The sequence below is a fragment of the Ammodytes marinus genome, assembly GCF_949987685.1.
Source record: "Ammodytes marinus genome assembly, chromosome: 12".
In the NCBI taxonomy this organism is placed as follows: Eukaryota; Metazoa; Chordata; class Actinopteri; order Uranoscopiformes; family Ammodytidae; genus Ammodytes; species Ammodytes marinus.
Genome location: NC_137216.1, coordinates 14,814,274 through 14,841,977, shown reverse-complemented (window position 1 = coordinate 14,841,977; position 27,704 = coordinate 14,814,274). Strand labels below are relative to the sequence as shown.

Sequence of the window (27,704 nt, the reverse complement as noted above, 5' to 3'; positions counted from 1 at the left end):
CCGCAAATCCGTGGCGGGAGATGCAAGTATCCAGGAAGCAAGTTCGGATTGTTTTGCTCTACTCTTCTCATAATCGAAGTTATAACAGGAACGCCAGGAAGCAAATAACACATTTCCTCTAAGAATGGACGATGATGTTCCTGTGCAGACAGAGGACTGGAGGAGCACGAAGGAAGCGGTTGCAAACTTTCGACGGCTGCTAATTTGCTCCAAATGGTGGGTTCATGTTACCATGGTAGTTAGCTCAATTCAAAAAATTAACTGTACAAGAACAACTACAATTTACACGTTTTTAATCAATTCGCACAGCTAGTGACCAACACAAGCATGCTGTGTAAAAGCTAGGAAACTTTCTTCTGCTTGAGGATGTAAACAAACAGACAGATAGATAGATAGATAGATAGATAGATAGATAGATAGATAGATAGATAGATAGATAGATAGATAGATAGATACTTTAAATCATGGGGAATTGTGTTGTTGCAGTAGCAATGTGATAAGCAGAATCAAAATCATTAATGAAATGTGTATTTGCTGCTTTAGTATACTGTCCAAATCCTAGTAGGCTACTTACAAAGAAGTTGGTGCAAATGATTTGGGATCGTGAATGTGTAGGCATTGTAGTGCAGACCTGTGAGTGTTAAACATGAGGAATAGGCTCCCTCACACACTCTTGAGGGAGGCTCCAGTAGCCGCAGCCATATGGCAGTGTAGGAGGGCTCCTGTACAGCGCTCCTGGCTGTTGAGATGCAGCTAGGCTGTGTACACACTACTGGGCTTCTGTATTTGGATGTGGATTGAGGATTGGGTTTAGCCTCCCTCTGCAATATGTGCTCTTTCTCTGAGTTATTTCTGTTATAGTCTACAAAAAATGGAACATAATTCTTCCCACCCTACAACAAAAATTCCCAGAATGGTTACACTAATTCATTTATTATCCAATATTTATCAAGCTATGTACAACTTATGTGAATAAATAATCAGAGTCATCACATAACGAAGCAATAGTAGTTAAAGGTGCTGCAATGTGTGCTTTGCCTCCTCTGTGGAGCTGTCATTTCAAATAAGAGGCCACTGCAGGTCCCCTTGAAGCTTTTGGTTGTTATTAAAATGTCTATAGCAAGATTTTGAATGATTATTGTACCATTTAGTGTAAATGTGCATCCAAGGGATGAACTGTAGTAACTGTAGATCCCCCGACCTTTTGCTAAAATGCAGATCTGATATGACTGCTAAACATCCACATGCCAGTGTGTTAGTATGCTGAAGTTACTTAGCATTCAACTGTAATCACCGCTGGGTGCATAGATGTTCTTGCCTATAATTCTGACTCTACTGACCATGTTTAAAACATTTCTCTTTTCCAGCTCCAAATTAATGACGGAACCTGTGTGTCTAGGAATGTGTGAGCATATGCTGTGCAGGTAGTGTAACCAAGGATAAATGCATTTTAGTCTTGACATGCTCAGACCAGCAACAATAGACCTGTCTCGTGGTGGTTCACATTTTCATCTGTGAAATGCAGTTGTGACTTACAATGTTAATGAGTGCTCCATGCTGTCAGGAGGATTCTAACATTGTCCAAGCGGTTCACTGCACACCTAACAATAATGGAGCCACTATGACATTTTTTTATTTTTTTTATTACACACCAGTGTGCTTCTCCTCCTGCTGCTGCTGCTGCTGCTGCTACTAGTACCACAAATCACAATGTCCACTGTAAGGTGTTTGCTTCACCCTCAGATTTTGACGAGTGGCTTAGTTCAGTACTAGGATTTTATTCCCAATTTACATTACATTTTTTTTTAATAATTGCAGTTTAACAGATTTGCAGGTGGATACTGTTCATCATCCAATCAGTCATAATAAGCAATAGGGGAGAGTGTCCTAAGTTGTGCCGGTGGGGAAGTTGTATTGTGCCACCCCTTGTTTCTAGAAAACCGTGGAAGAAATTAAAAATGTGACCACATATTTAAGAAGAGCCATCCATTTGACTCATCCTGTAAAGAAGGGAGAAACATGGAATAAGATAAAAGCACATTTAAGCTAAAAAAAAATGTTTTGCCTTTCAAAGTAAAATTTCCATGATCAATGTTTTTTGATTATTGTGTCCGAACAATTATAGACAAGTTTGAAAACATTTGACACATGTTTTAGTGCTTCAGTATGCTACACTTTGAGTCTATACAGTTAGCACGATATCAGCCCTAAACTGCTGCATCATGCCTATTATCCAACATTCTGGGGTTGGGGTGATTTGTGCCAAAGGGCCTAGGTGAGTTATAAGTAAGTAAGTAACATTTATTTATAAAAGCACATTTATGACAGTTTGCACTGTCCAAAGTGCTGTACATAGTGCATTCAGTAGGTAAACAATGAAGGTAAAATAACAATAACAAAAATAAGACATAAAGCCCATACATCCACAAATAAACAAAGATAGTAGTGCAGAGGTAAGATAGTTAATGGGGAGGAAAAACCAGGGTGTACAGATGGGTTTTGAGCCTTGATTTAAAGGCAGAAATGGAGGGGGAATCACATTTGTCAGGTGGCAGTCACAAGCACGGAGCAACTAGTGCAAAGTACATTTCTGAGAGTTGTGCCAGTGGCATGGCTGTATACGCTGGTCACCAAAAAGAAAGTGATTGTCTACAGTAGCTCAGAAGAGACTGACATCTCCATTCCACTTAACAACACCACTGACAAGAGTTCAGATGGCCAGAAAGATGATGATGGTTACTTGTCATTGTGAGCTTTGCAGGCAAACCACATAGATCTGCTAGGCCTTGTTTAAGAAAATTGACCTTCAATCTTTGTAAAATATTTACTTTATTTACTTTAAATAAACCTTAAATAAGTAAGTGTCTTATGGATTTGTCTTGCATTACAGTTTATGAGATGTCTATGAATGGCACAATTTACCCCTATGGTATGGGCAAGTTGTGCCACAAGACAACTTTTTTTTTACAAAAGCTATATTTCTTAAACAGTTTATTCCAGATCCAAAGTTTTTATTGCCAGGGATGCACAACATCCTGAAATATATATATATTTGAGTTGGAGACATAACTGTCAAGGCCTCACTTTAAAATCACTTTGAGTAAAAAGTGGCACAACTTAGGCCACTCTCCCCTACTTGTTTTAGCACTCATTAAATTATCCGTGACACGTTTAACTGTACTATTGTTACAGGTATTCCATATAATGTTATTTTATGCCTTACCTTTTATGAATGTTTGTTAGTTAAGAAATGTAGTTAAAATGCATTTATTATTTTGTTACGGGACCTTATACATTTGCAGCTCAAATACTGCGTTTGTGTGCCCATGGCAAAGCCATGGTTTCTTGGCAATGCATGGTTTACATCGTTAAAAGTCTTGAAGAAGGAATTAATGTCCCTATAGGCGTGAACTATACCCTCAATGTATTCCTCCTCTTCATGACTGAATGCTCTTTAAAAGGTAAATCAATAAGCTTATTATTGTATTTCCTCTCACGGTACTGTGAATCCTAATCCATGGTTCCGTTCATTGCCTCAGGGCCTGTGCTGGCTCCAGGGCAGGAGATGGCTGCGTGGTGTGTCACAGTCCGGCTTGGGTGAAGGACATCCAGATCAACAGGCAGCTCAGCAGCGTCATACAGCTCTTTAGTGGTTTGGAGTCCCTGCTCAGTCCCGTAGTACAACAACCAGGTACATGGTCAATACTCGCCATTCTAATGTGGCTTGAAGGCCTAATTCATGACTTGTCGTCCTTAATCCGTGTGTCTTAATCATTATCTTTCTCCCAATGGTCACCTGCCCACACACACAGCCCTCTATCATTTGTTGACTGAAACATTTTAACATCCCTCTCCACCAATCTAACCTCTGAATGACAGCATTAGTGGCTTGTTCCGCTGCTTTATTATCTTCCGCGCCCATCCCGCAACCCCAGTAATGACTGTAGTTATGCAATGCAATTAACCATTTCGAAACAAAGATGTACAGGGCCATTTTCTAAGCCCCGTTGTGTATAGTGTGTCGTTGCGGTGTCTAAATTTAAACCGAAGCAGCTAAGAGTTTTAGGAAGTGGAATAGGTACTTTACCACTCCTGTCAAAAGCTGGTTTTATTTGTCGCCAGCAGTGCATAATTTAAAAGCTAGCTGGGTGGTGTTCTTTTTTTCATTTCAGCAAGTGCAAGGTTATTACAAATACAAAGGGGCTTTTGTGACAGCAATTCTCGCAGTGAAAAATGATTGTACTACATGCAGGAGGGGAACTTTTTTTATTTTTTTTTGTATTTATTAGTTTTTTGTTGTTGTTGCAGACTCCCCTGTGGCCGAGAGTCTAACTCAACCTGAGAGCCCCGTCTGCAAACTCAAGAAGAATTTCAAGATCTGGTTCAGCCCCCGCAGCCGCAAGGTTCGCTGCACGGTGGAAAACAAGCCTTCTGAGGTCAGCGTACCAGAGAGCAGGTCCCCTGGCCAAACGGCGGCAGCAACAACAACACAGCCCGACAACGTAAGCGCTCAGAGTCAGGACCTGTCAGTGTTCAATTTCACTTCGTCCTCCGAAGACTCTGCTATCTCCTCCTCTTGCTCTCAAAGAGGCAAAAACCAAAACACAAACAAGACCAAGAGGGCAACCAGGAAGAAGGCTGCCAGCAGGAAGGCTTCGGCGGCGACCACCACACGTAAACAGAGCCAGCAGAAGAAGAACAGGCTGGAGGCCATCAACCAGCAATGGGGGATCACAGAGGAGGCCGATGTTCTCTGCAGTGCTGAGAATGCACGGAGGAGGTCCAGTAAGAGGGTTTCCTTCCTAAGCCCCTCAGCCACTCCTGAAGAGCTTCAGCCTGGAGCTCCACAGCAGTGTGGTGGTAATAACGACCTCAGCCCTGATGGTAGAACCGTGAGGGAGAGTTCCTCAGGAGACGGCGCCACTGTGCCCAATGACCAAACTCAGCCTGGTCGCCGTGTTTCGGACTGTGACGTCGAGCGCGACATAGTGATTGCAAATGAGCCCAACCTGGCTTGCGATTCTGAAAAACTGGACCACGTATCCCCCTCAAGAAGAACCAAAATGGAGGAGAAGGTTCCAGCGTTAGAGACCACCCCAAAAAGGCCCAGGGCTTCCCCAGGCAGGAGGAGGAAATCCCAGATGTCTCCCACCACGCTTAACCGCCTGTCTTCTCCCAGCCCCGGGTGCCAGGACGAGAGCATTAAGAACTCAGGAGAAGAGCAAGAAGGCAGTCCCTCTATAGCTACTGTTTGTATGAAATCTCCCTCTCCCCGCGCTGCTTCTGTCGGACGGCCCGCTTCAGGGAGCCCTGCATATCTGAAGAGGAACCACAAGGGAGAGAGCCCACTACACCTAGCTGCTATAAAGGTAAGATATAGAGGAGCAAGAGCAATTCACCTTGTTTACTTCACTCCATTTTCTGTTGCATTCTCAAAAAAAAATTCTGAACAGTTACCACTAACAATCTTTTCCGTTTATTAAGCATGTAAAAATACATGACATTATTTGATGCAGACTCCCCTAGACAAATTAGGTATTTCAATTATAAACAAATAAGTTAAATTGCTGCTCCTTCTATGTCTTTAGTTTTTCAACAAATGGCAGAAAATCTAAAAATACCACCAGTTAAAAACAACCTTGTTTGCAATGTCCGAAGTCTGCCAATAAATGTTCTTTTTAGTTTATGGATGTCAGATAAATCTCCTGGTGTAAACGGCCTCTCTTTACTGTGAGTTTCCCCCATCCATTGGCCATATTAGTCTTCAGATGATCACGTCGTTATGCTGCCGTCTGCTGAGAATAAACTGTCCTCCAGTAATCCTTGTAAACATAGCCCTAATCCCCCTCTGGATCCCGGACAAGGTAATCAATGGCCCTATTGTGGATTTGTGATTGATAAACAGCGGGGGCTTTTGCTACACTAGGATCAGTTTCCATGTTTGAAGTGTAACGTTTACAGGTGTGCCAGTTCTGACCTCAGGTCTGTTGTTCTCTCTTGGTTGCTGCAGGGAGATGTAGAGGCTGTCATAGAACTGCTGGAACAGGGGGCTGACCCCAACCTGAAGGATAACGCTGGGTGGACACCTCTGGTAAGACTAATGCACCAAGTGATACATCCGAAGGCTTTGTTTATTGTGTTAAGAAACAGAGCGCCGTGACAGAATGTTTTATCAACCGAACAGCAATTGTTAAATGGCAATGTATTTTTCACACTGTCACACTGTTATTATTTTTCGGTTGAATAGACTTGTGGTTTGGATCCTTGTCACATTTGTCTGCATCCTCTCACACCAACATCTTGAACTGCAACCAGAAGCAACTTTTTACAAAGGAATTCAAACAATCTATACTGTTGATGCCAGTGTGGCACAAAGCCACACAAGCACTTTAACTTGTACAAGTATTTCATGACAGGAATCAATGTTGTTATGCATGCTGGCTTCCTCCAAAAAGATTTTGGGATCCCTGCCACAATTTAGCCTTAAGTTGCCTGCACACGACAAATTGAAAAACATGACATATTCGGCAGATTTTACATGTAGCATTTCAAACATGACATGCAACGCACCTATGTGTATTTTATTTTGTATTTTTTTCAGTGCTGCACTGCAATCTAACCTGTTGTGCTATTATTTATAAGCTAATGTTATGCCTACAGGGTTTTCTAGGCCTACATTTTCTCGGCAAATGAACACAATACAGTACAGCTGCATATTCCTCTTAATTATTGCAGGTAAATGTTCTCAACGCTCTTGCGATGGAACAACTCCAGCTCTCGGCGAGTAAATTGTGAAAAAATTACTTCTGTATGATATGCTAAGACCACTTGAGCCATATTAAACTGAATTGGAGCAAAAAGTATCTTCCCAACACGTCTCTCAGCTGAGCCTTTATTTATAAGCTATGTTATGCTAAATCCCGTATTCATGCTCCTTTTAGAAAAGCAGGTCAGCGGGATATTTAAGTGTCTTCCTCAGAAGATCTTTCCTTTGTATTCCCCAAAACTAGTGAAGTGTGATTAAGCTGTAACATCTGGCAGTTATGAAGTTATCTGGGCGCCTCAATTTTTCAAAATGCCCCAAGGAAAAACTGCACACTCCCTCTGATACATTCCAAAGCAAATATTCAAAAAAGTTTTCAACTCTTTGAAGCACCAAAATAAAAATAAATAGTATTTATATATTACAGCGATTAAAATTGATGATAATTTAGCATGCACACCAAGTACGAAGCTTCATTTTGTAGAGTTATTGAGAACAAGTTCAACCAGATCAAATCAAAGCAAAGCATCACTGCTTATTGTTCCAGCATGAAGCGTGTAACCTGGGTCACCTGCCAGTTGTTGAGGTGTTGGTCTCGAGGGGAGCCCTGTTGAACACACCGGGCTATGAGAATGACTCTCCACTCCACGATGCGGTGAGGAACGGACACCCAGCCATCGCAAAACTGCTGCTGCAGCTTGGAGCCTCTCAGAACGTCCTGTAAGTTCATTTAAATCTTCTTTTTAAGTTAGTGGAGTTAAATGGTTTAACAGGTGAGAGATGCCATCATAGCTTATCATATATAAGCAGAACTCGAGTTGAGGGGGGATGGCATCCCCCTTGGAAATAAAGATCGCAAAATCATCCCCCTTCTAAAACGGCCATCCCCCCTTCCCATCCCCTGTTATTTTATCAATGAATGTGGAAGTATTACCACTATTTCAACATTTAGTAACACTGGCACAGGCTGCCGGTACTCCACTATGCCCTCGATATCGGCGCTAGCCAGGAGCAGGGAAAATGTATTTCTATTTTTTCAGCCAATTAAAAAATGTGTATATAATATACTATTACCATTCCTAGCTTCTGATTGGGTGGGCAAGGCGAAAGCCCGTCTCCAAAATCACCCATCACCTGCTTTTCTGTGGTCAACCGTCAGTCACGTCCACAGAGCGCATTCTCTCCTTTGCAAAGGCAGTTAGTAGGCTCGCGGCGTCTTTTTTCACACGTTAACTTGTTCTTTCGGTTAGTAAATGCAGTGCGCAAAAGCTCATTCACTTCCTACTCTATCCAAACCGAATTACACAACTTTTTATGTAGCGTATCGCTTATCTAAGCCTGTAAACAAGCCTATTGCTGCTTCCGCCTCTCACGATGCTGCTGCTGGCACATCGGGGGGGTCACTGTCTCTCCCCCTCAGCAAGTGCTCTCCCAAAGGCTCAGGCTGCCTACTGTAAATATGTTTTCAGGTTGATGCAAGTGGCGATTAAAAAAAAAATAAACAAAAGGGTGATGTTTATAAAAACTTTTTTGCTTTTAATCATGAATTTTTTTTAAAGAAAAACATGCAAGCACAACCCACACATGAACAATCAAAGTCGATTGCACATTGTGTTCTACAGGTTTTATTTTTTTATTTATTTGACATAAATAAGATTTTTCCCCCTTGCAATTTTACAAATTTTGTCTGGATCATTCCTTAATATCAGTTTTTCTGACAGCACCCATACAGCATTGATGTGTCTAAAAGCTCACATTACATTAACTGTGCCAAAAAGCAAGCGCAAAGATCTTGCAAGGGCAAAACATTTCCGCTCGCATCTTAGGTATCTCTGTCCACCTATTAGGCCTATTTCCATCAGCCCACCACCTGAATGGACTGGCTGTTCAATCTCTGCGTCTTGACTCTAAAGATTCAGAATATTACAATGGTTTACTGATTTGCAAACTAATATGTGAGTAAACTAATAAGGGAGTACTGGCACTCCCCCCCCCCCCCATTTCAAGCACTGAATATAATATAATAAGTATCTCTATCTGTGCTTAAACAATAATCTAAAGGGTACACCATTGGTCTCCCATCATATGCGCTGTCATCAGCACACATTATCTGTCCTTAAACGTTAAAGCCAATCCACCATCCCCCCTGATTTTTTTTTTTTACAACTCGAGTACTGTATATAAGTGGCTTCTCTATAGCTTGTATGGAAAATTGCATACTCCGTACATCACTGCAGACAGAGCGTTGCTTTCCTAAAAAAGGTGCTGCATCTCAAATGAATCACATAATGCCACCATACCACAAGATCAGAGTCAGACCTTAACACATAATGTGAGTCACTAAGTGAAAGAGCCTGCTGATTCACTCCACAGATTAAAGTTTTGCTTGGCACTGGTCTTTTGTGAAAATGTGGGAAAAAAGTGCTGACCAGAAGATTTTTCTAATATCTTTCAAATGTAAACTGAAACTGTTTCTATGGTACTTTGCATTCTGGTGCCAGCCGCACCAACGCTTCATATTAGGGCTGTAATGATACTAAAACACACGATTTGATTTGTGTCACGGTTTTTGACCCACGATTCGATACATACAACTATTTTTGAAATTTGAATTATATTATTTTATTTGAATAACATTTATAATAACATTTAACTTAATTTATGACAAATAACCTGAACAGATTTGAATACAAAGAACAATATAAGCAACATGTATGACTAAATAACCAAAGATATAACATTTCTCTCTTCTCTGTAACAAAATAATACTGTTGAAAAAAAATAATAATAATATTGAACCAAACCAAAAATCAAGTTAGAAAACAAATAAACAATTAAGAGCTACAGCTTCCTTAACCGAAACCTCTTATGCAAAACTTTAGCCCAAAAAAACCCCTCATTTACAATGACGTCGAGTCAATCATGTTAATTGTAAGGCTATTGCATTTCATGGCATTACATCATGGATGATGTGCTGTATGTTATTCTGGACCACTGCTTATTTTTCACTTCTTCAGTAAATCATCAAGAGTACGTATCCATCTCACTGTATCAGGCATTCAGACCCTTTAATTATCAAGAACAAGGGCGTGCGTCACTGCAGTAGGTGGATGGATAGCCAATGTGTTTTTGATAGTCAATAACTGGAAGCTGTATCAGCGTTTCTGGCCCGTGGAGGCAGGGTAGATATACGTCACAGCACAATGTCCATAATGACGGATAGGCATGCTGGTTAATCATCTGGATCAATAGAGCAGTTGATCAGGGTCAGCATGTGGGTCACTTAGCAGCCTCTTTGAAAACATTTTTACAGCGATCATCCTCTTGTCTGCTGCCATCTGTGTTTGATTTTATTTGTCTCGTGGCTTCGATGGGTTTCCATTCCCCACTCTTACATTTTCTCCTCTTTTACTTTGTGACTTGTCGGCCAGTCAATAAAGAGGAAGCAGTAGGAACTGTCTGTCAGGCCGCTGCAAGATGAACAAAATTGTTACCCCAGCCACACACACACGCTCACACAAAAGAGGTAAACGTTAAGACATCTGCCAAAGCTATCTGATTGGATGACAGCATGGTGGGGTTTGGATTTACAGGTTTGGCAGATTTATTTAGCCCCTGTTTGTGAGTGCACATCAGATCAGAATGAGTTGGCTGCATTATTTTTGGCTGCTTTTTTTTTTTGGCCTTGTCTTCGAAATTGGTGACTGCACATTCTAGCCGAGCCTATTACTAGAAGAAATACAGAGGGAAATGTAAAAAGAGACCATATCTTAAGTGAATACTAATGTTTTATACAGTCATCCATTCCCTCTTATCTAAAAAAAAACAAACAGGTTTGAGCATTTTCTGAGAAGCTACACAGCATGCACGGCAGGCTTTCTGACTATATCTCAGTCCTGTAAGCATACATATCTTACCAGTGCAGCACATTTGGACAGCCAACATTTAGGCCTGTACCATGTTTTCTGGTAGCATATGCTATGTTCAGAAACGTAAATGAGCATACAGTTTTTTTTTGTATATTTTATTGTATACATTCACTCACAAGTACATACTTATTATTTTCCTATACTGTAGGTTTATAGATTGTGTCTTTTAATTGCACGTCAACCGTCAGTAGGACAATTAATTTTTTGTTGTGAGAAAAAAAGAAAAAAAACATTAGCACAGTGTTAATGACCACTTAAAGCACTGAATCCATACAGACAATGATTAAACACCACCCGTGTGCCTCGCACTAATTTCCATGCACTGGATTGGTTTAATTATACTTCATACAGAGTCAAACAAGGAGCAAGCAATGGCAGTCTCCAAGTGTGAGCATTGAATTTCAACGACATTTCCTACTTAGCCAATACGGAATGTAGTATTCTGACACATACAGTAGATGAAACACATTGATTGATTTTATATTCTTACTCCGTCTAATCTTTGATATGTTGTGTGGAAATTTTCATTTAAATTTTCTTGTCAAAAAATTTACAATTTTCATCTTTCTTTCCCCCACTCAAATGACAATGTTAGAAACGTTGTTATTGGCTTGAATAAAGCAATTATTAGGAGCATTAGACGGTTGCAAATCTGTGTAGATATTACACAACAACAATACACAATAACAACAACAACAACAACAACAATAGAGTTAAGTGGAGGCGTTGGGTGTTGCCATGTGCTGTATCATCATCACCTATAAGCCGTAACATTCAGCTGTAATCCACGACCATCAGAGGAGATTTTCATTGGATTGTTAAATAAGGAAGTGGTAACTAATGAACCTTTTTGATTAAAAATGCATTGAGGCCTCAACCACTGCCTCATCAGTTTATGCCACTCGTTTCCATCATTAGGTTGAAGACATACAGGTCCTTCTCATATAATTAGCATATTGTGATAAAGTTCAATATTTTCTGTAATGTACTGATAAACATTAGACTTTCATATATTTTAGATTCATTACACACAACTGAAGTAGTTCAAGCCTTTTATTGTTTTAATATTGATAATTTTGGCAAAAAAGTAAAGAAAAACCAAAAATCCCTATCTCAAAAAATTAGCATATTTCATCCGACCAATAAAAGAAAAGTGTTTTTAATACAAAAAAGTCAACCTTCAAATAATTATGTTCAGTTATGCACTCAATACTTGGTCGGGAATCCTTTCGCAGAAATGACTGCTTCAATGCGGCGTGGCATGGAGGCAATCAGCCTGTGGCACTGCTGAGGTGTTATGGAGGCCCAGGATGCTTCGATAGCAGCCTTAAGCTCATCCACAGTGTTGGGTCTGGTGTCTCTCAACTTCCTCTTCACAATATCCCACAGATTCTCTATGGGGTTCAGGTCAGGAGAGTTGGCAGGCCAATTGAGCACAGTAATACCATGGTCAGTAAACCATTTACCAGTGGTTTTGGCACTGTGAGCAGGTGCCAGGTCTTGTTGAAAAATTAAATCTTCATCTCCATAAAGCTTTTCAGCAGATGGAAGCATGAAGTGCTCCAAAATCTCCTGATAGCTAGCTGCATGACCCTGCCTTTGATAAAACACAGTGGACCAACACCAGCAGCTGACATGGCACCCCAGACCATCACTGACTGTGGGTACTTGACACTGGACTTCAGGCATTTTGGCATTTCCTTCTCCCCAGTCTTCCTCCAGACTCTGGCACCTTGATTTCCGAATGACATGCAAAATTTGCTTTCATCCGAAAAAAGTACTTTGGACCACTGAGCAACAGTCCAGTGCTGCTTCTCTGTAGCCCAGGTCAGGCGATTCTGCCACTGTTTCTGGTTCAAAAGTGGCTTGACCTGGGGAATGCGGCACCTGTAGCCCATTTCCTGCACACGCCTGTGCACGGTGGCTCTGGATGTTTCTACTCCAGACTCAGTCCACTGCTTACGCAGGTCCCCCAAGGTCTGGAATTGGCCCTTCTCCACAATCCTCCTCAGGGTCCGGTCACCTCTTCTGGTTGTGCAGCGTTTTCTGCCACACTTTTTCCTTCCCACAGACTTCCCACTGAGGTGCCTTGATACAGCACTCTGGGAACAGCCTATTCGCTCAGAAATTTCTTTCTGTGTCTTACCCTCTTGCTTGAGGGTGTCAATGATGGCCTTCTGGACAGCAGTCAGGTCGGCAGTCTTACCCATGATTGCGGTTTTGAGTAATGAACCAGGCTGGGAGTTTTTAAAAGCCTCAGGAATCTTTTGCAGGTGTTTAGAGTTAATTAGTTGATTCAGATGATTAGGTTAAGAGCTCATTTAGGGCGCACTCACACTAGTGCCGTTTGCCTGTTCCGTGCTCAGCACGATTCAGCACGATTCCCCCCCCTCCCCACTCCCCCCGCAGGCCCGTGCTCACACTGCTCGTGGCCTGGGCACACTTGCACCTTGCCTACGTCACCGTGCACGTTTAGGATTTGGAGCTTAGTCTACTTGTAGGCTATACGACTGTTTGTGAATATTTTCATCCGGCCAAATTTGCATCAAATATTCCACTTCCACATTAGAGCAACGAGAATCCTTAAGCTATTGTTTTTTTTTAAATGTAGTCTTGACGTAATAGGTCGCGGTGAACAGTCTCATATTTGTGCAGCACGCTGTTTATTATTAATATAACGGCCCGTCATCAGACCATATGTATCCGGATGGTTTTGTACACATCGATCGCTCCATCAAATCCAAGTCAGAACTTTTTGTATGGGCAGAGATCGTTTTTTTAAGTGTCTTTATAAAGTTTCTTGTTAAACCTTAGTGTAGGCTACTGTTTCCTTATCACCGGGCTGCGGTGTGTTGTTTTGGGTGCGTCTCCACCGCCATGCGTAAATGCAGTTATGACAGCTGACGGGAGGAAAAAGAAAAAAAATCATCTGACGAACGTGAGTAAACACGAAAACCTTTTTGCTGTGCTTTCTGAGCCGACCTAATTAGCTCTCTCCCTCTTTTATTAGCCCACACCTAGGCTTACACACACGTTAATTCTCACACATTATAGCTACAAGTCCAAGTGGTGGGCAATTCTGGTGCCGACTAGTAAGGCAGCGGACGTTAACGGACAATGCATCCTTAATAAATTCACGTCAGGAACGCCGCCTGTGCGCTTGCTTGTGCGCGTGTCATCTCATTAGCATCTGTACTTTGGCCACGGCACACCTCTCCCAGGTGTGCCGTGGCCAAGGGGCTGTTCCGTGCTGGAATACGGATGGCGTGGTCACACTAGCCAAACGTTCTAGACTTTAGTATGCTAATGAGCTTTGGCACGGGGCCGCGGCCCTAGTGTGAGTGGCCCCTTAGAGTACCTTTTCATGATATGCTAATTTTTTGAGATAGGAGTTTGGGGTTTTCATGAGCTGTATGCCAAAATCATCAGTATTAAAACAACGAAAGACCTGAAATATTTCAGTTGGTGAATCTAAAATATATGAAAGTTCAATTATTATCATTACATTATGGAAAATAATCAACTTTATCACAATATGCTAATTATATGAGAAGGACCTGTACTGCTCAGCTGACATATATAGATCAAAAGCTCTGTCAGCTGGTTGGCACTTTGAATATTGTATTGACCCCACACAATCTTAGCACAAGGTACAAATTACATTCAGTAAAAAATAATAAAAAAATATACAACTCATCAAAACAAGTACAGCAGCAGTATTTGAAGTCGTGTCACGTCATGCTGAATACGGTAATTGGATGTTCTGTTGAAAGGCTCGGGATTGTGTTATAGTTGCATTGTGCACTGCATTTGCTTTCATCTTGAAATGGGTATATTTATAATCTACTCCTGTTGAGAATAAGAATGTTGGTTACAGTGGGGTATCCTATAGAACCCCCCATCCACTTCCTTCCACTTGTGTATTTAATCAGAGGCTTGTTTGTGACTTTACTCCCTTCCCAATTTTCCACGCTTTATTTTTTCTCAGATATGCTTCTCACGTGCTGCTGCAAAACCGTGTGTGTGTGTGTGTCAGGGACATTTTATGTTTGTGTGTGTGTGTGTGTGTGTGTGTGTGTGTGTGTGTGTGTGTGTGTGTGTGGGGTTGGGGGTATGAATCCAAATGAAATATTTTATGGACCAGTGGACCTATTAATTGTCCCCCAGGTGTTATCTTTGCTGACGCCTAATCTTTCAGAGACGACCTGCTGGGCTCGTTTCTTCTCTTCTCTCTGTCTCCTCGTCTCCTCCTCCTCCTCATGCTTTCCTTCTTCCCTTTCTCCTTGCCCTCTTTCCTCAAGGTGACCGCCATCCAAAACTTGTGAAAACATTTGAAGGTTTTTCGGTAACATTTAAGAATAGGGGTACATTAAATAACTGCTAATTAATGGTTAGTTATAAATGATATTAGCAGTAAGTCAATCCTTAGTAAGCATTAACTAACTGTTAATGTTTAGTTAGTATGGGTTAGTTAATGCTTGGTTAGGCATTAACAATGATTAGTTAACTAATGCATATTAAGCATGACCAAAGCATTTATTAAAGGTAAGTTAATGACGAGTTAATGTTTAATATGCATTTACTAAGCATGTATTTAAAGTTAATTGATGTACCCTTATTGTGAAGTGTTACCGGTTTTTCTTCAATATACCTATTGTAACCAGGTGAAGGTTGCATATTCATATCTTTGAACTTTGCTTTTTTATGATGCTTGGCCTCAGTTACAGCTAGTACCAAGAGGTTATTCTGTATCAAAGTTAAATAACTGAATCTCTAAAGGCTGCTCTTCTCAGCAGTTGAATATGTTTTAAATGAGCAAGCGTATGCATTTCAAAAAGTCAACACTTTTCATTATTTTTATGCAGTCATGAGATTGTTGTTTTGCCTGCAGGAAGTCTGTTGTTTATGGACATGACCTGGTAATAAAGTAGCGCACAGATTTCAGCTCTCCCTCACATCAACCAATTATGCCCCAACCGGTGAATGACTCACATGGTTGCACAGTTTCACAGAACAAGCAGCCTGTGACATCGGAAAATTGTTTTTCTCCGAGCTCCGGACTGGCAAATATTGATTTTTCTTTTTTGTTGTGTCCTGCTTGGCCAGTTCTAAAAAATAAAAAACCTCAAAACGTGCACCAATTGTGATGAAATGATTTGACAGTTCGGATTATCTTGTCAGAGAAGACTTTGATCCGGACTTATCCCAAGCTGCGTTTGAAAGCTTTGCCACATAAGCGGTTAAGTCAAGTCACAAAAGGGTTGTTACCAAAATGACTATGGTTAATCAGTTAGATTTTGGATGTAAAAGTTTTTAAGTCTCTTGCTAAGTTAAGATGAGAAGACTATTCAATTTTAAAAGGGTATTTTGCTGGTAAGTGCTCACTGTCCAGTACAGTGGACTATGCCAGATAAATATAATTTTAATATTTGCAAAGTACAAAAAAGGATAATTGTTTGACATCTTTGGGTAAAGATCTTTGTCTGTTCCAGAGTCCAATGTTTCTTAAAACCATTTCTTAAGCTGGTGCGACCTGCTTAAGAAAATAAGGATGGCTGAGTCACTACCAGCTTTTAAATCTCTTCCTAAAATATGCTTTTATTAATTTACTAGTCAAATATAAATGATTCTGTATTCAACGTTCATCATTGTGTCACTCTTTGCATTTGGTCATTTGGCTTTTGAAAAGTGTTAAATAGGATTTATATTGTTATTAATATTTATAGTATCACATTGCCAGGCCCTATCACCTTTTTCTAAGCCCTACATTACAGTATTGGGATTGAAAAACTGACACGGCAAGGTGACCAATAGTATAGGTATGTGTGCCCGTGCATTTGGAAAAACCACTGACCCATTGAGGAGGGGACTGGCTTGTTTCTTGGCTCCTCTCATGCATAATACATATAGAAAATGGATGCAACTACAAAACACCATGCCTAGATGCACATTTGAGCCTGTGTTAATGTATTCTTAGGTGAACGAATCTAAATAAATATAATCATTTCAATAATTCAGCGTTTTGTCAGTATGCCCTCATGTTTTAGTTATAAGTTTGAACAAACGACTGTCCCTTTGGTCGCCAGATGGTCTCTATTGCCCTGAAAGTGTGTGTATTGTATTCTGTGGGAAAATGACAGACTTTTGGCTTTTCTTCTCCCCAGTAATCTCCATGGAAAGCGGCCCGCAGATTACGCAGCCGGTCTGGTGATGCTGGAGATTTTCCAGGAATCCTCGGAAGGAACACAACGCGCTAATACATCTCTCAGCCCCTCAGCCCGTCTCTCTCTGGTACGTCTGCGTGGTGATTACTAATATTCTCCCATTATAGGCCTTAGCCATTGGTAAACTCATGTTCTGATGTCCTTTTCCTAGGTAAAAGACTGTGGGAGGAGGGACGAAATAGTGGTGTTTCTGACCAGCAAGTTGTCAAAGCCAGAAAAGCGGCAACTGGCCAAACTGGGAAAGCTACTGGGATGGAAAATGGCCAACACCTTCTCTGTCTCAGGTAGTGTTTGTGCGCTGCAGAGGACCACTCCGTAAACCCCCAGCAGAAGCCTCTCATAGTACAGCTCCGATATGAATATGATTGCTTTTTAAATGTTGTTTTTAGGGACACATGGGCTCTCGGCAACGCAGCAAATTAACAGCAGCTTCCCTACCAGCCATTTGCTGGTACATTGGGACTATGGCTGGCTAATAGGTTCACTGTCAAACACTCTGATAGGTAATTATCTATCAGCTGGATGCCCTGTTCAACTGACAGATGTATTAGGGTCTGTAGTCGCGAGGTTGTCTCTTGCTTGTTTGGTCACAGTGCTTCTTATGAAGCCTATTTACAGTACTTTCACCACCATTTGAGATTGAGATCAGTCAGAGTTTGATCTGAAATTATCCCTTTCTCACGGAGCCAAGCTTTACAGGCTGTACTACCTTACACAGACCCCTTTTGTATTGTAAAAGCCTACAGTAAGTGCTTGAGCATTATCACTCATGAAGGTTCAACAGTAACTAGCAAGTGCTTTTAGAGCTGTGTATATCATCGTGATACAGCAGCTCCTTCACTGTTGCATAGTAATGGCTTGGAGAACACCAGAGAGCAAAAGTAATTGAAATCATTGCTCATAAAATGTTTGGAGGTACTGTTGGGGGTAATGAATAAGCACTGTAGATAAACCAATGTGTTTTTCACAACTCTCCCACCTCTGACCAAGGGGGTGAAGGTTGCTGCTTTTTCTTACATTTTTTATACTTAAATCCAGTCAACACACAATGGAAGAAGGCTTTGCCCTGGAGATACATATATTTGTATAGTCAAAAGAAGTCATAATGCGGCAAAAAAAAGTGTTATCTTGTAGCACTTATCTGAATTTGCACCAAATATAACGCTTAAACACTTGCATTGTGTAGCTGAATAGTCGACCACTCAATTTTGAGTCATTCAGCCGCAGCAGGTGGACAGCAGAAGGCAGCAGCTATTTGTGTGTAGAAAGGCACCAACTCATTTCTACCTCTCTCAATTTGGCTTTTGTGCATTGTGTCTTTCTTCTTCCTCTAGTGAGCCATGTTGTGGTGCCAGAGGGACAAATGCCCACCATCTACTCCACACTCCTGGCTCTTCTTTCTGGCTGCTGGGTTGTCAAATTCAGCTGTAAGTACGGAGTGATCTTTTGGCTGGAGAAGTTTCTTCATAAAATATGTTTTTCAATGTCGTGTTTAACTATTTTAATATTGGAGACTGGGTAACCTGGCTTTTCACTAAATGAACTCATGAAAATCTTGCCTCCTCCTGTTAGTTCTTCTTCAGGCATTTTTCAAGCTCAGGATATCTCTAGAAGAGTGGGCTTACAAATGTATTATAGTACAACATTTTTGGAAATATGCTTATTTGCCCTGTTATCGAGAGCTAGATGAGAAGATCAATGATACCCTCGTATCTGCTTGATAAATATTAATATACTGCCAGAGGCTGGTTAGCTTAGCATAAAGACTGGGAATTGGGGATCAGCCAAGCTAGCTCTGTCCATAGAGCAAATTAAACAAAATATTAGCACAGCTCGCTACTCAACACGATATTTCTCTTTTGTTCAGTCCATACATAATAGATAGATCGATAGATATAGATCGATCGTTTTTTTTTTATCATTAGGATTATATTAGGCCGAGAGGCAAAGTCTCTGCTGGTTGCCTAGCAACTGCTCCCAGGTAAGAAACCATTATCAGATTAACAATGTTGATGTTGCATGTGTTTGTGTGTTTCCTACCAGGTTACGTTTGTGTTCACTTTACACAGTCATTAAAGAATGCTCTTTAACTGCATCTAAAGTTTGGTTTGCTGCCGTGGGGTGACTCTTGGCATAGTGATACAACAAGTGAAAAATCCAGGGGGTAAATATTTGACTCTTAGATCCATAGTGCAGAACAGATGGGTTATGCTGCTTGGAATAATATTATGGCTTCCGTGATCTCCTCTGAATCACAAAGAACATTTGGCTTAAAAAGGCCATGATGGAGTCATATTGGCTACTTTGTAAGTTTGTAACTTTGGCATACAAACGTTTATGGAAATGTAAGGACATTTTTATTATTTATTAGATAAACATACTGTATCTATTTTATTTTATTTTATCGTGCAGTATGACTCCGGTGCAAATTCCTCCTCAGTATTAAACTTGTATGAGACGCTTGTATTTCCTCTCTTCTGCAACCTTTTAGGTCAAATCTGGCTCCGTGTTTGGAACAGGATCATTTGAAATGCAGCACCTTTCTTATTTTCTGCAACACATGGAAGGTTCTTGCAATTATAAAAATATATCATATTTTGCACAACATTTTTCAGGTATCTTTGTTTGTGTATGCTGCTGTCATCACACCTGCACTAGCTTCTGGCAGCCAAATAGAGCTGGTGGGTGGCTGGCCAAAAGAATCTCGGAATCAATGCGCTTGGAAAAGATGGCCACCTCTTTTCCTGTTTTGAATTATACCAAGATAAAAATGTTGCTATGCTCAGCCAGTCTCCCTGGCATGCTTGAATCAATTCAACAGACAGATATTCTGAGGAAAGCGGTTTTAGGGGGAAGTAAAAAGAGACTGTCAAATAGTTTCCTGGCACCTTGGTGTGCCCTTGACTGGTGTATCTGTCAGTAGCATCTCTTCACTGTGTGTGTGTGTGCATGGAGAGTTAAATGGCACGCACCCTGTCTCTGTCTCTGCCAGTACGCCATTTCAAGTTTGAATGTGTGTGGCTGTCACTGCTTTAGATTTTGTGTGTTTGGGCCATATTCAGCCCCTCCCTTCTGTTTTCTCCACGCCGACTGAGCACTTGACACAGCTTGTCTCCCTCGTGACAATCACTGTGGCACCTTATCTGTCTCCATCCTTGTTTTTTGGTGTGTGTGTGTGTGGTACACAAGCAGCGGAAATCTTGTCACCTACCTTTTTGTGTGCGGTCGCTGTGAACTAGCCAAAGCTTACCACTTTATTGGTCCCATTTTTCATTGCAACTCGTGTTGAAGCTTCACTGTGAAACCCATCTTCAAAATCTCATCATGTATGAATGAACTCTGTTCCAGCTATAAGCCTTGACTGCTTTAATTGAAGATCAAATGATGGTTTAAATACTTCTGTTCATGAAGCACCTCTCACTAAGAGGAAAGTTTTGGGAAAATGCTCTTATTTGCTATATTTTCTATACAAGAGTGAGACCAGAAGAGCTGAAGTCAGGCCCTGTTTAGCTGACCTTACCATAAAGACTGAAGGCAGGAAGAGACAAACCCACAAATATAATGCTCACTAATTAATGTACACATTTTGTGTAAGCTGTACATGAACCATAGTTGCCAGTAAATATCAATGAGCTGCGGAACAGAAGTGCAACACAGATTTCACACTGTTATGAGCTGAATATTCGAGGCACATTGTTTACAGTCTCCAGTGGTTGTATTCAAAATGAGATTGCAGTACAGTTGGTCTTAAGGTTTGGTTTATTGAGGAAGTGGGTTCATCTGGCTGTTCACTCAGGAAGGAAGGAAGGAAGGGGCTTGAGATGTTCTATGCATTCAGTCTTTGTGAACTTAATTAGCAAATATGCTAATGACTCGTCAGCACTGAGCGCCATCGTCCGGAGCAATTAACCCTCCTATCTTCCCTTGTGTCTGCCTCTGGCTCCGGGAAGGGTCCCCCATAAATGAAAGCTGTAATTAAGGAGGGCTCATTAGGATAAAGAAATGTAATTACACCCCACCCCATGTTCTGTAGAGCGTGTGTGCATGTATTGTCTGTGTGTAATTTGCTGTTTAATGACAAGGTGCAATGTTGTAAAAAAAAAATTACACACACACACACAGTCCCATACCTGTTCATATCTTATCACCATATCTTGAAGCTGGAAGCAACTGTGTGTTAAACTAAAGGTGAAATGTAGACACCTTTTTGAAGATGTGTATTTCTATAGGTACAGTATATGGGACAGTATGCTTCTCTCTACATGTTTGTAATGAAAGTATTTATTCAAGCCTTATGTTATGTTATATTTGAAATCCTCTATATCTTTTACAGCAAACTGCTTTATTTTCAACCAAATTCATTTTCAATATGTTGTGCAACTTTTAAACTGAGTTTAAATTTCTTTCATGTACCCCAAAATATATGATGTTCAGTAAAATAATACTTTAAGGAGAACAGTACTGTGCCCCGTGTTTTGTTTACAGGCAATTTTTCTCTGACAGTGCGGGCTCATTAAAATGTGTGACTTCCCCCCCCCCCCCCCCCCCCCTCCCTCTCCATAACTGCCTTTTACTTTTTGATAAAACTTTTCACGAGGATTTAGAACAAAACATTATTTTCTAACTCAAATAAAAAAATGCCGTGATGCGGGCTGTCACGCACTTCCAATCTGACTCGGTAAAAGCTCAAGAGAGGGAGAGGAATAGACTATGCACGGCTTAAGTCTGAGATATTTAAAACGGCGGGTGCATCATTAACTCCATCATGCTTTGGGTCTCTCTCTCTCTCTCTCTCTCTCTGTCTCTGTCTCTGTCTGTCTGTCTGTCTGTGTGTGTGTGTGTGTGTGTGTGTGTGTGTGTGTGTGTGTGTGTGTGTGTGTGTGTGTGTGTCAACAACTGTAGCTTTGCCAATTCTTGAGATCTCCCCAATTCATTGTGATAAAACACACGCGCTTTGTTTTCGTCTGTTCACGGCGCCTTTGTCAGACTCTTTCAAGTCAATATAATTAACTGTTTCTTTTTCTTTTTGGTTTGTCTCTCTGTCTCTTTGATGCCAGGGGTGGAGGCATGTCTGCAGGCAGGCAAGTGGGTTCCAGAAAGTGAGCACGAAGCAGGAGAAGGCCCCCAGCGCAGTCACATCAACAGATGTAGCTTGGTAAATGAGATACATGCACACAAACACATGAAACAGACATAGAATAGCCTATTGATTATCTAGACCACATGTGTCAAACTCAACATGTTTTGATCCGGCCCGCGAATCAATTCTGCCGATTTGAATCAATTCTGAAAAAAAAAAAAAAAAAAAAACATATATTTATTTATTTCATTCTTCATGGAGCCTGTCGCATACACTCCCAACTGTTAGGAAACTTACGTGGCTTACAGCTAGGAATGTCTGCTGAAAGTTCCACAGCTCAGGATTTGTAAAACATGTGATATGTTTTGAATGTGCAGAAAGTTTTCAAAAATCCAGGAGAATAAATATTGTGGCTCAATCCAGAATGCCTGAGAGCCTTACTGCATTATAGTCCTTTACAATTGTATCACCAGGAACCTGAATGTTGTTTTTTCCTTACAAAAATGTAAACATTTCCACCATAAATTGATGCCGAAAAGGCACAGATCGGTGGATAAAAATCCACCAGAATGCAGGAAATTAAGTGTTTGACATTACATTTTTTTGGGGGGAGCACCCCCATACCCCACACATATAATTTGTCCCCCGAAAATGTTGAAGCGAAAACTAGCCATTGTTCGCAGTTTATATACTTATTTAGATATGTTATTTTTAGTTTTCGATTAAAAAGAAGGTATGTCAGTCTGGCCCTTAGTGTGATTATCATATCGTAGAGTGGCCCTTTGTGAAAATGAGTTTGACACCCCTGATCTAGACCCTGTCGTTGGGGAAATTTTTTTTTTCTCCTGGCAGTGGCACATTGGTAATTGTTCTACAGCATGCAGTGTCATTGAACATACTTGGGACTTTTTAAAGTTTTGTGTTTTTGAATCGAGACAAAGTACTTTTTTTTTCTAAATCTCTCCAAGTTGAGATTAATCATAACAAATTGCAGGAATAATTTCAGGAAATGTAAGACACTAAATAATTGATAACATGAATACATTTGCTATGCCACACATGTATATTTGATTGTACAGCTGTGTTTTTTTAGAACAGCAAACACAAGCAAATAGAGAATAGGAAAGTGTCAATTAGGGAAAGGCAGAGTCATCTAAGGCTTATGTTTGGTGCCTGCCTGGTGTTATCAGGATAATGTTGTGTGGCTGCTTCTACAGTATGCAGCAGGCCCGGTTGGGTTTGTGGGGTGTAGAGACTAGAATGCAAAGCAAAATACTGCAGAATCCTGGAGGAAAACTTGCTGCACTCTATAAGTGAACTATAGTTTTATGGAGAATTTATTTTCCAAAATGATGACAACTCTGACCAAAAGCAAACAGAGGAGTGGCTTCAAAACAACAAGCATAATCTAGAAAGCAAAGATGATACAGACCATTGTACACACTCAAGGCTATATTTGCTGCAAAATGTGACTCTTACTAAATATTGAGTTGGAGGGGTGAGAATCATCATTTTGTTTTACACCAATTGTATTTAGTTAAGAAACATTTGTTGAATTTTTAGTTTTTTCTGTTGATCCATGTTAAATTTAAATCACTTTCAATATAGGAAAGTCCAATAGGAGTGAATACTTCTTAGACATTGTTTGTACACAATATAATGTGATTACCTTTTTATTCCCTGAAAGAGATTAGCACTTTGAGATGCTTAAGAAGCAGACTAAGGGCCTGTTTCCACCTGGGATTATGATGTGATTTTGGTGATCCGATCAAAGGTGGCCAGCTCTCAGTCCGTGTGTTCACACTTGTCTTTTTACATGTGACTTCTCTGTCTACTTGTGATCGGATTGCATTTACCCGCTCTGTGTGTAAATAAACACGTAGGCTACATCATTTCCGTTTGCATTGGTGTTTTTAACCGGTGGGGTTCAAACAAGTAAACATACAGGGCTGTACAGTGCCACAGTTTTAATCGCATTTGCTATTAAAATGCATTACGTGCGAAGATAATTACAAGTCTAGGTTGACGAGATAGGCTACGGTCTCATTTAGACAAGGAGGAGCGATGCACAACACTGCTTAGAGGGCTCTACATTAACACTCGCCAAATGCGGGTAAATATCATAGATACTATATCAAAGTAAAAACTCTTAGGCGAGTAAGTTATTACGCCACTTTGGTTGTTGAAAGATGTGTGCTCGACGGGCGGCTTTTCTAGCGTCTGCCTCTGATATACTCTTGTCACCACCACCAGTACACAGCTGTCTATATGCAGTTAAGTTACTGCATGTGCGAACAGAATATTTCCTGTGCGCCTTCACATTAAAAGCCTGTTACTAGCCAAACGCGAGTTGACTTTTATTTTTAAGCAGCTAAGAACAGGAAGTCGCTGCCTTGCAGCTCTTCAGTCAATAGCAGCTATTTCTGTGTTTTCAGATTTACGCAGTGAAATGAAAACAGAGGACAGAAAGCTTGTCATTTGCAATACTGGCGGATGCAACTAACGTTCATGAGGCTTCTATAAAAGCTGCATGAACGCCAGTGATGCATTTTCAACGTATTTCCGCTCTGGCAGGGGGTGGCAGTTGAGTAGGAGGTCCCTAATGTGGACAAAAGTCACATTGGTGTTTCCACTACCAAATGAATGCGGACACATCGGACACAAGCGACGTAAACCACCTCCGAATGTGGTTGTTGTGATCCGATCCCAATGCGTCTTGAGAGTGTTAATCTAGGTGCTGAGGATATGACCCCAGTGAACAACATGGGATGTGTGCCAAAATCTCTATCCGGGACGAAAGTCCTGAAAATGACCACAACAGGTTACACTAGTATCACACTACGTGGTGAATGGGACTTTTTTTTCCTTTATAGATATCCTCATACGTTTTACCAGATTAATCTTCATATTATGAGAAATACTTTTTGTATTACACTTTGTCTAAAATATTTAATAAAATATGCAAATTAGGCAATATCTCATTTAATATGCGTACATACACTATGTAATAGATTGACTGTTTTTTAGCCATTTTCATTATATATCAAATCAGAATGTTTACACTCTTCTATGACCTTATAATCATTGTGAGCATTGTGATCCCCTCAGAAAATCTGTAACTTCAAGGGTTTATATGTACGCATATTTAATGAGATATTGGCTAACTCACCATGTGATACTAGTAGGGTTGCAAAATTCCGGGAATTTTCAAAGTTGGAAACTTTCCGTGGGAATTAACGGGAATTTATGAGAATTAACGGGAATTTGGGGAATTAACGGGAATAAACGGGAATTTACACAATTTAAAGCAACCCAAATGCACTACATTCTCCTAACTATGTTATTTCAGTCCAGGCAAACGTTCTAGACAGTAAAAAGTAGTTTTTTCAACTAAGTTTTAATATATTTATGAACATTTAGTTTCAAATCAGATTTTTCTTTAAGTTTGTTGACATACCCAACTCGATATCATATATTGCTTTTTACTAGACCAGGTTTACAGAGGCTTAAACTGTGATTTTAAATATAGTTGGGGACAATATATTTTAGCATAATCTTGACTAAAACAACCAGATTTTATGCAAGTACACTTGGCAAATTGCACATAGCACATCCTACTGCAGGGGTACTGAGGCCACGCCCCCTACATGCTCTGTGCAGTCCTCCATCACATGGGGGGGCATTTGACTTTATTTATTGAATGGGTGGGTTCAGAGAGATGAGTAATATTTAACTCAACATTCATCTTTTTGTTGTTCAGTGAAATTATTGATTGTTCATAAAATAATCAAAACTTGATAAAGTTCTTCTTACAAATAAATCTGTTCAAATGTAATGTTTTTTTATTGTATTATTTTGCATGGATGTCTGCCTATGAACAAAGATAGTGTTTAGATTTATGTTTGGATATGAAAAAAAAAATCATTTAAATGACCGACATTTAGTTAATTCCTATCATTTCCAATTTTGAATATTCCCAAAATTCCCAAGCGAAAGTTCCTGTGGAAACTTTCCGGAAACTTTCCACCCCTTTGCAACCCTAGATACTAGTGTAACCTGTTGTGGTCATTTTCAGGACTTTCGTCCCGGATAGAGATTTTGGCACACATCCCACGTTGTTCACTGGGGTCATATTAGTCTATAACTATGTATGAAGTGCATACAAATCGTATCCAGGACCTCTACTAAAGGGTTTATATGTAGGCTACGCATATTGAATGAGATATTGCCTCATTTCGTCATTTGCATATTGTATTACATGTTTTAGACAAAGTGTAATACAAAAAGTATTTCTCTTAATATGAAGATTAATCTGGTAAAAAAGTATGAGGATATCTATAAAGAAAAAAAAATAAGTCCCATTCACCACGTAGTGTGATACTAGTGTAACCTGTTATGGTCATTTTCAGGACTTTCGCCCTGGATAGAGATTTTGTCACACATCCCACGTTGTTCACTGGGGTCATATTAGTCTATAATAGTTGAGATATTCTCCGCTAAATGAAGCGCATACAAAACTTTCCCAGCACCTCCACTACCTGTAGTTAGAGCTGTATTCATGTGATCAAATCACAAAAACCAAATGTTAAAGACAAATGGAAACGGGGTCTAATACAGGGTTTGTTTTAGTGATGGCCTGGCATAGGCAGACACCATAATAAACATTTGATCTTTACTTAAGGTGTCCCCATTGTTGATGTCTTCTGCTTTCTTCCCTCTTGTGCAGAATAAAATGTATACATAAAAAAGAATGAATGGATGTATAAATTCAATAAGTGAAAAAACAACAGAGTATCATCCATCGTAATCATGAATTCAGAACACACAGACAGACACAAGAACATGTTAAATCCATCCAAAGCATAACCAAAGAACCTTCTTACTAGACAATTGAGAGAGCCAGTTTACATCTCCCAAATTCATTGATGCTGTGAAAAGAATAGCCTGCACTGACCTATTTCACTGCTGCTTTAAAGAGCAATGGAAAGTGTTTTAGAGTTTGTCTGGAGCTGCTGCTGATGATAAAAAAAAATGTCTCTGTTGGCTCCACCACAAAGAAGCAAATCTGAGCATTCACACAGGCACTCAGTGTTAGGAAATTATTCAGTGTTTATAACTTCATGATGAACAAAAGCGGAGGCTTTCATCCCTATGCCACTGTTCTCCAAAGGTGTTTATGTATTTAAAACCCAATTGTTTTCTCTCTTTCAAGACCAGGTTACAAGGAAAGTATTACTATAGCGCTCACTAATGCTTGAAATTTGTTATATTTCTGATTCTGATTCATTCATTCTTTTTCCGATAGCTCCCGCCACTCTTCGACGGCTGTTTCTTCTTCCTCCTGGGCTCCTTCAAGGCGCCTCCCAAAGAGCAGCTCACCAAACTGCTCCGGGAGGGAGGGGGTCAACTCCTGAGCCGGCAGCCCAAGCATGACAGTGACGTGACCCAAACCCTGAGTTCTGCTGCCTACCACGCAGAACCAGGCTCCGACCAGGCCCTCTGCACCCAGTACATCCTCTATGACCCCCAGGGCCCTCACAAGCCCACAGTGGTGAGGAGAGGTAAGGTTTGGTCAGCTCCCTCCACCTGGCTCATAGACTGCATAACAGCCTTCCGCCTCCTCCCAGTGCCGCTCCCTCAGACATCCGTCTAAAAAAACAATATTTTATGTATTCAAGTATCGTTTGTGCACTAAGAGATGACTTGTC

At 40.5% G+C, this 27,704-nt stretch overlaps 1 protein-coding gene across 1 annotated transcript; it reads left to right on the top strand.

The window, feature by feature from the left end:
* Positions 1-19: 19 nt before the first annotated feature.
* On the top strand, positions 20-27,704 carry bard1 (BRCA1 associated RING domain 1). The gene is made up of 11 exons (XM_080038687.1): positions 20-216; positions 1,368-1,424; positions 3,540-3,691; positions 4,309-5,369; positions 6,011-6,091; positions 7,311-7,483; positions 16,857-16,983; positions 17,068-17,200; positions 18,251-18,343; positions 21,974-22,071; positions 27,302-27,704. Exons 1-11 carry the CDS (start codon positions 125-127, stop codon positions 27,647-27,649), a joined length of 2,415 nt encoding a protein of 804 aa, XP_079894813.1. The 5' UTR covers positions 20-124; the 3' UTR covers positions 27,650-27,704.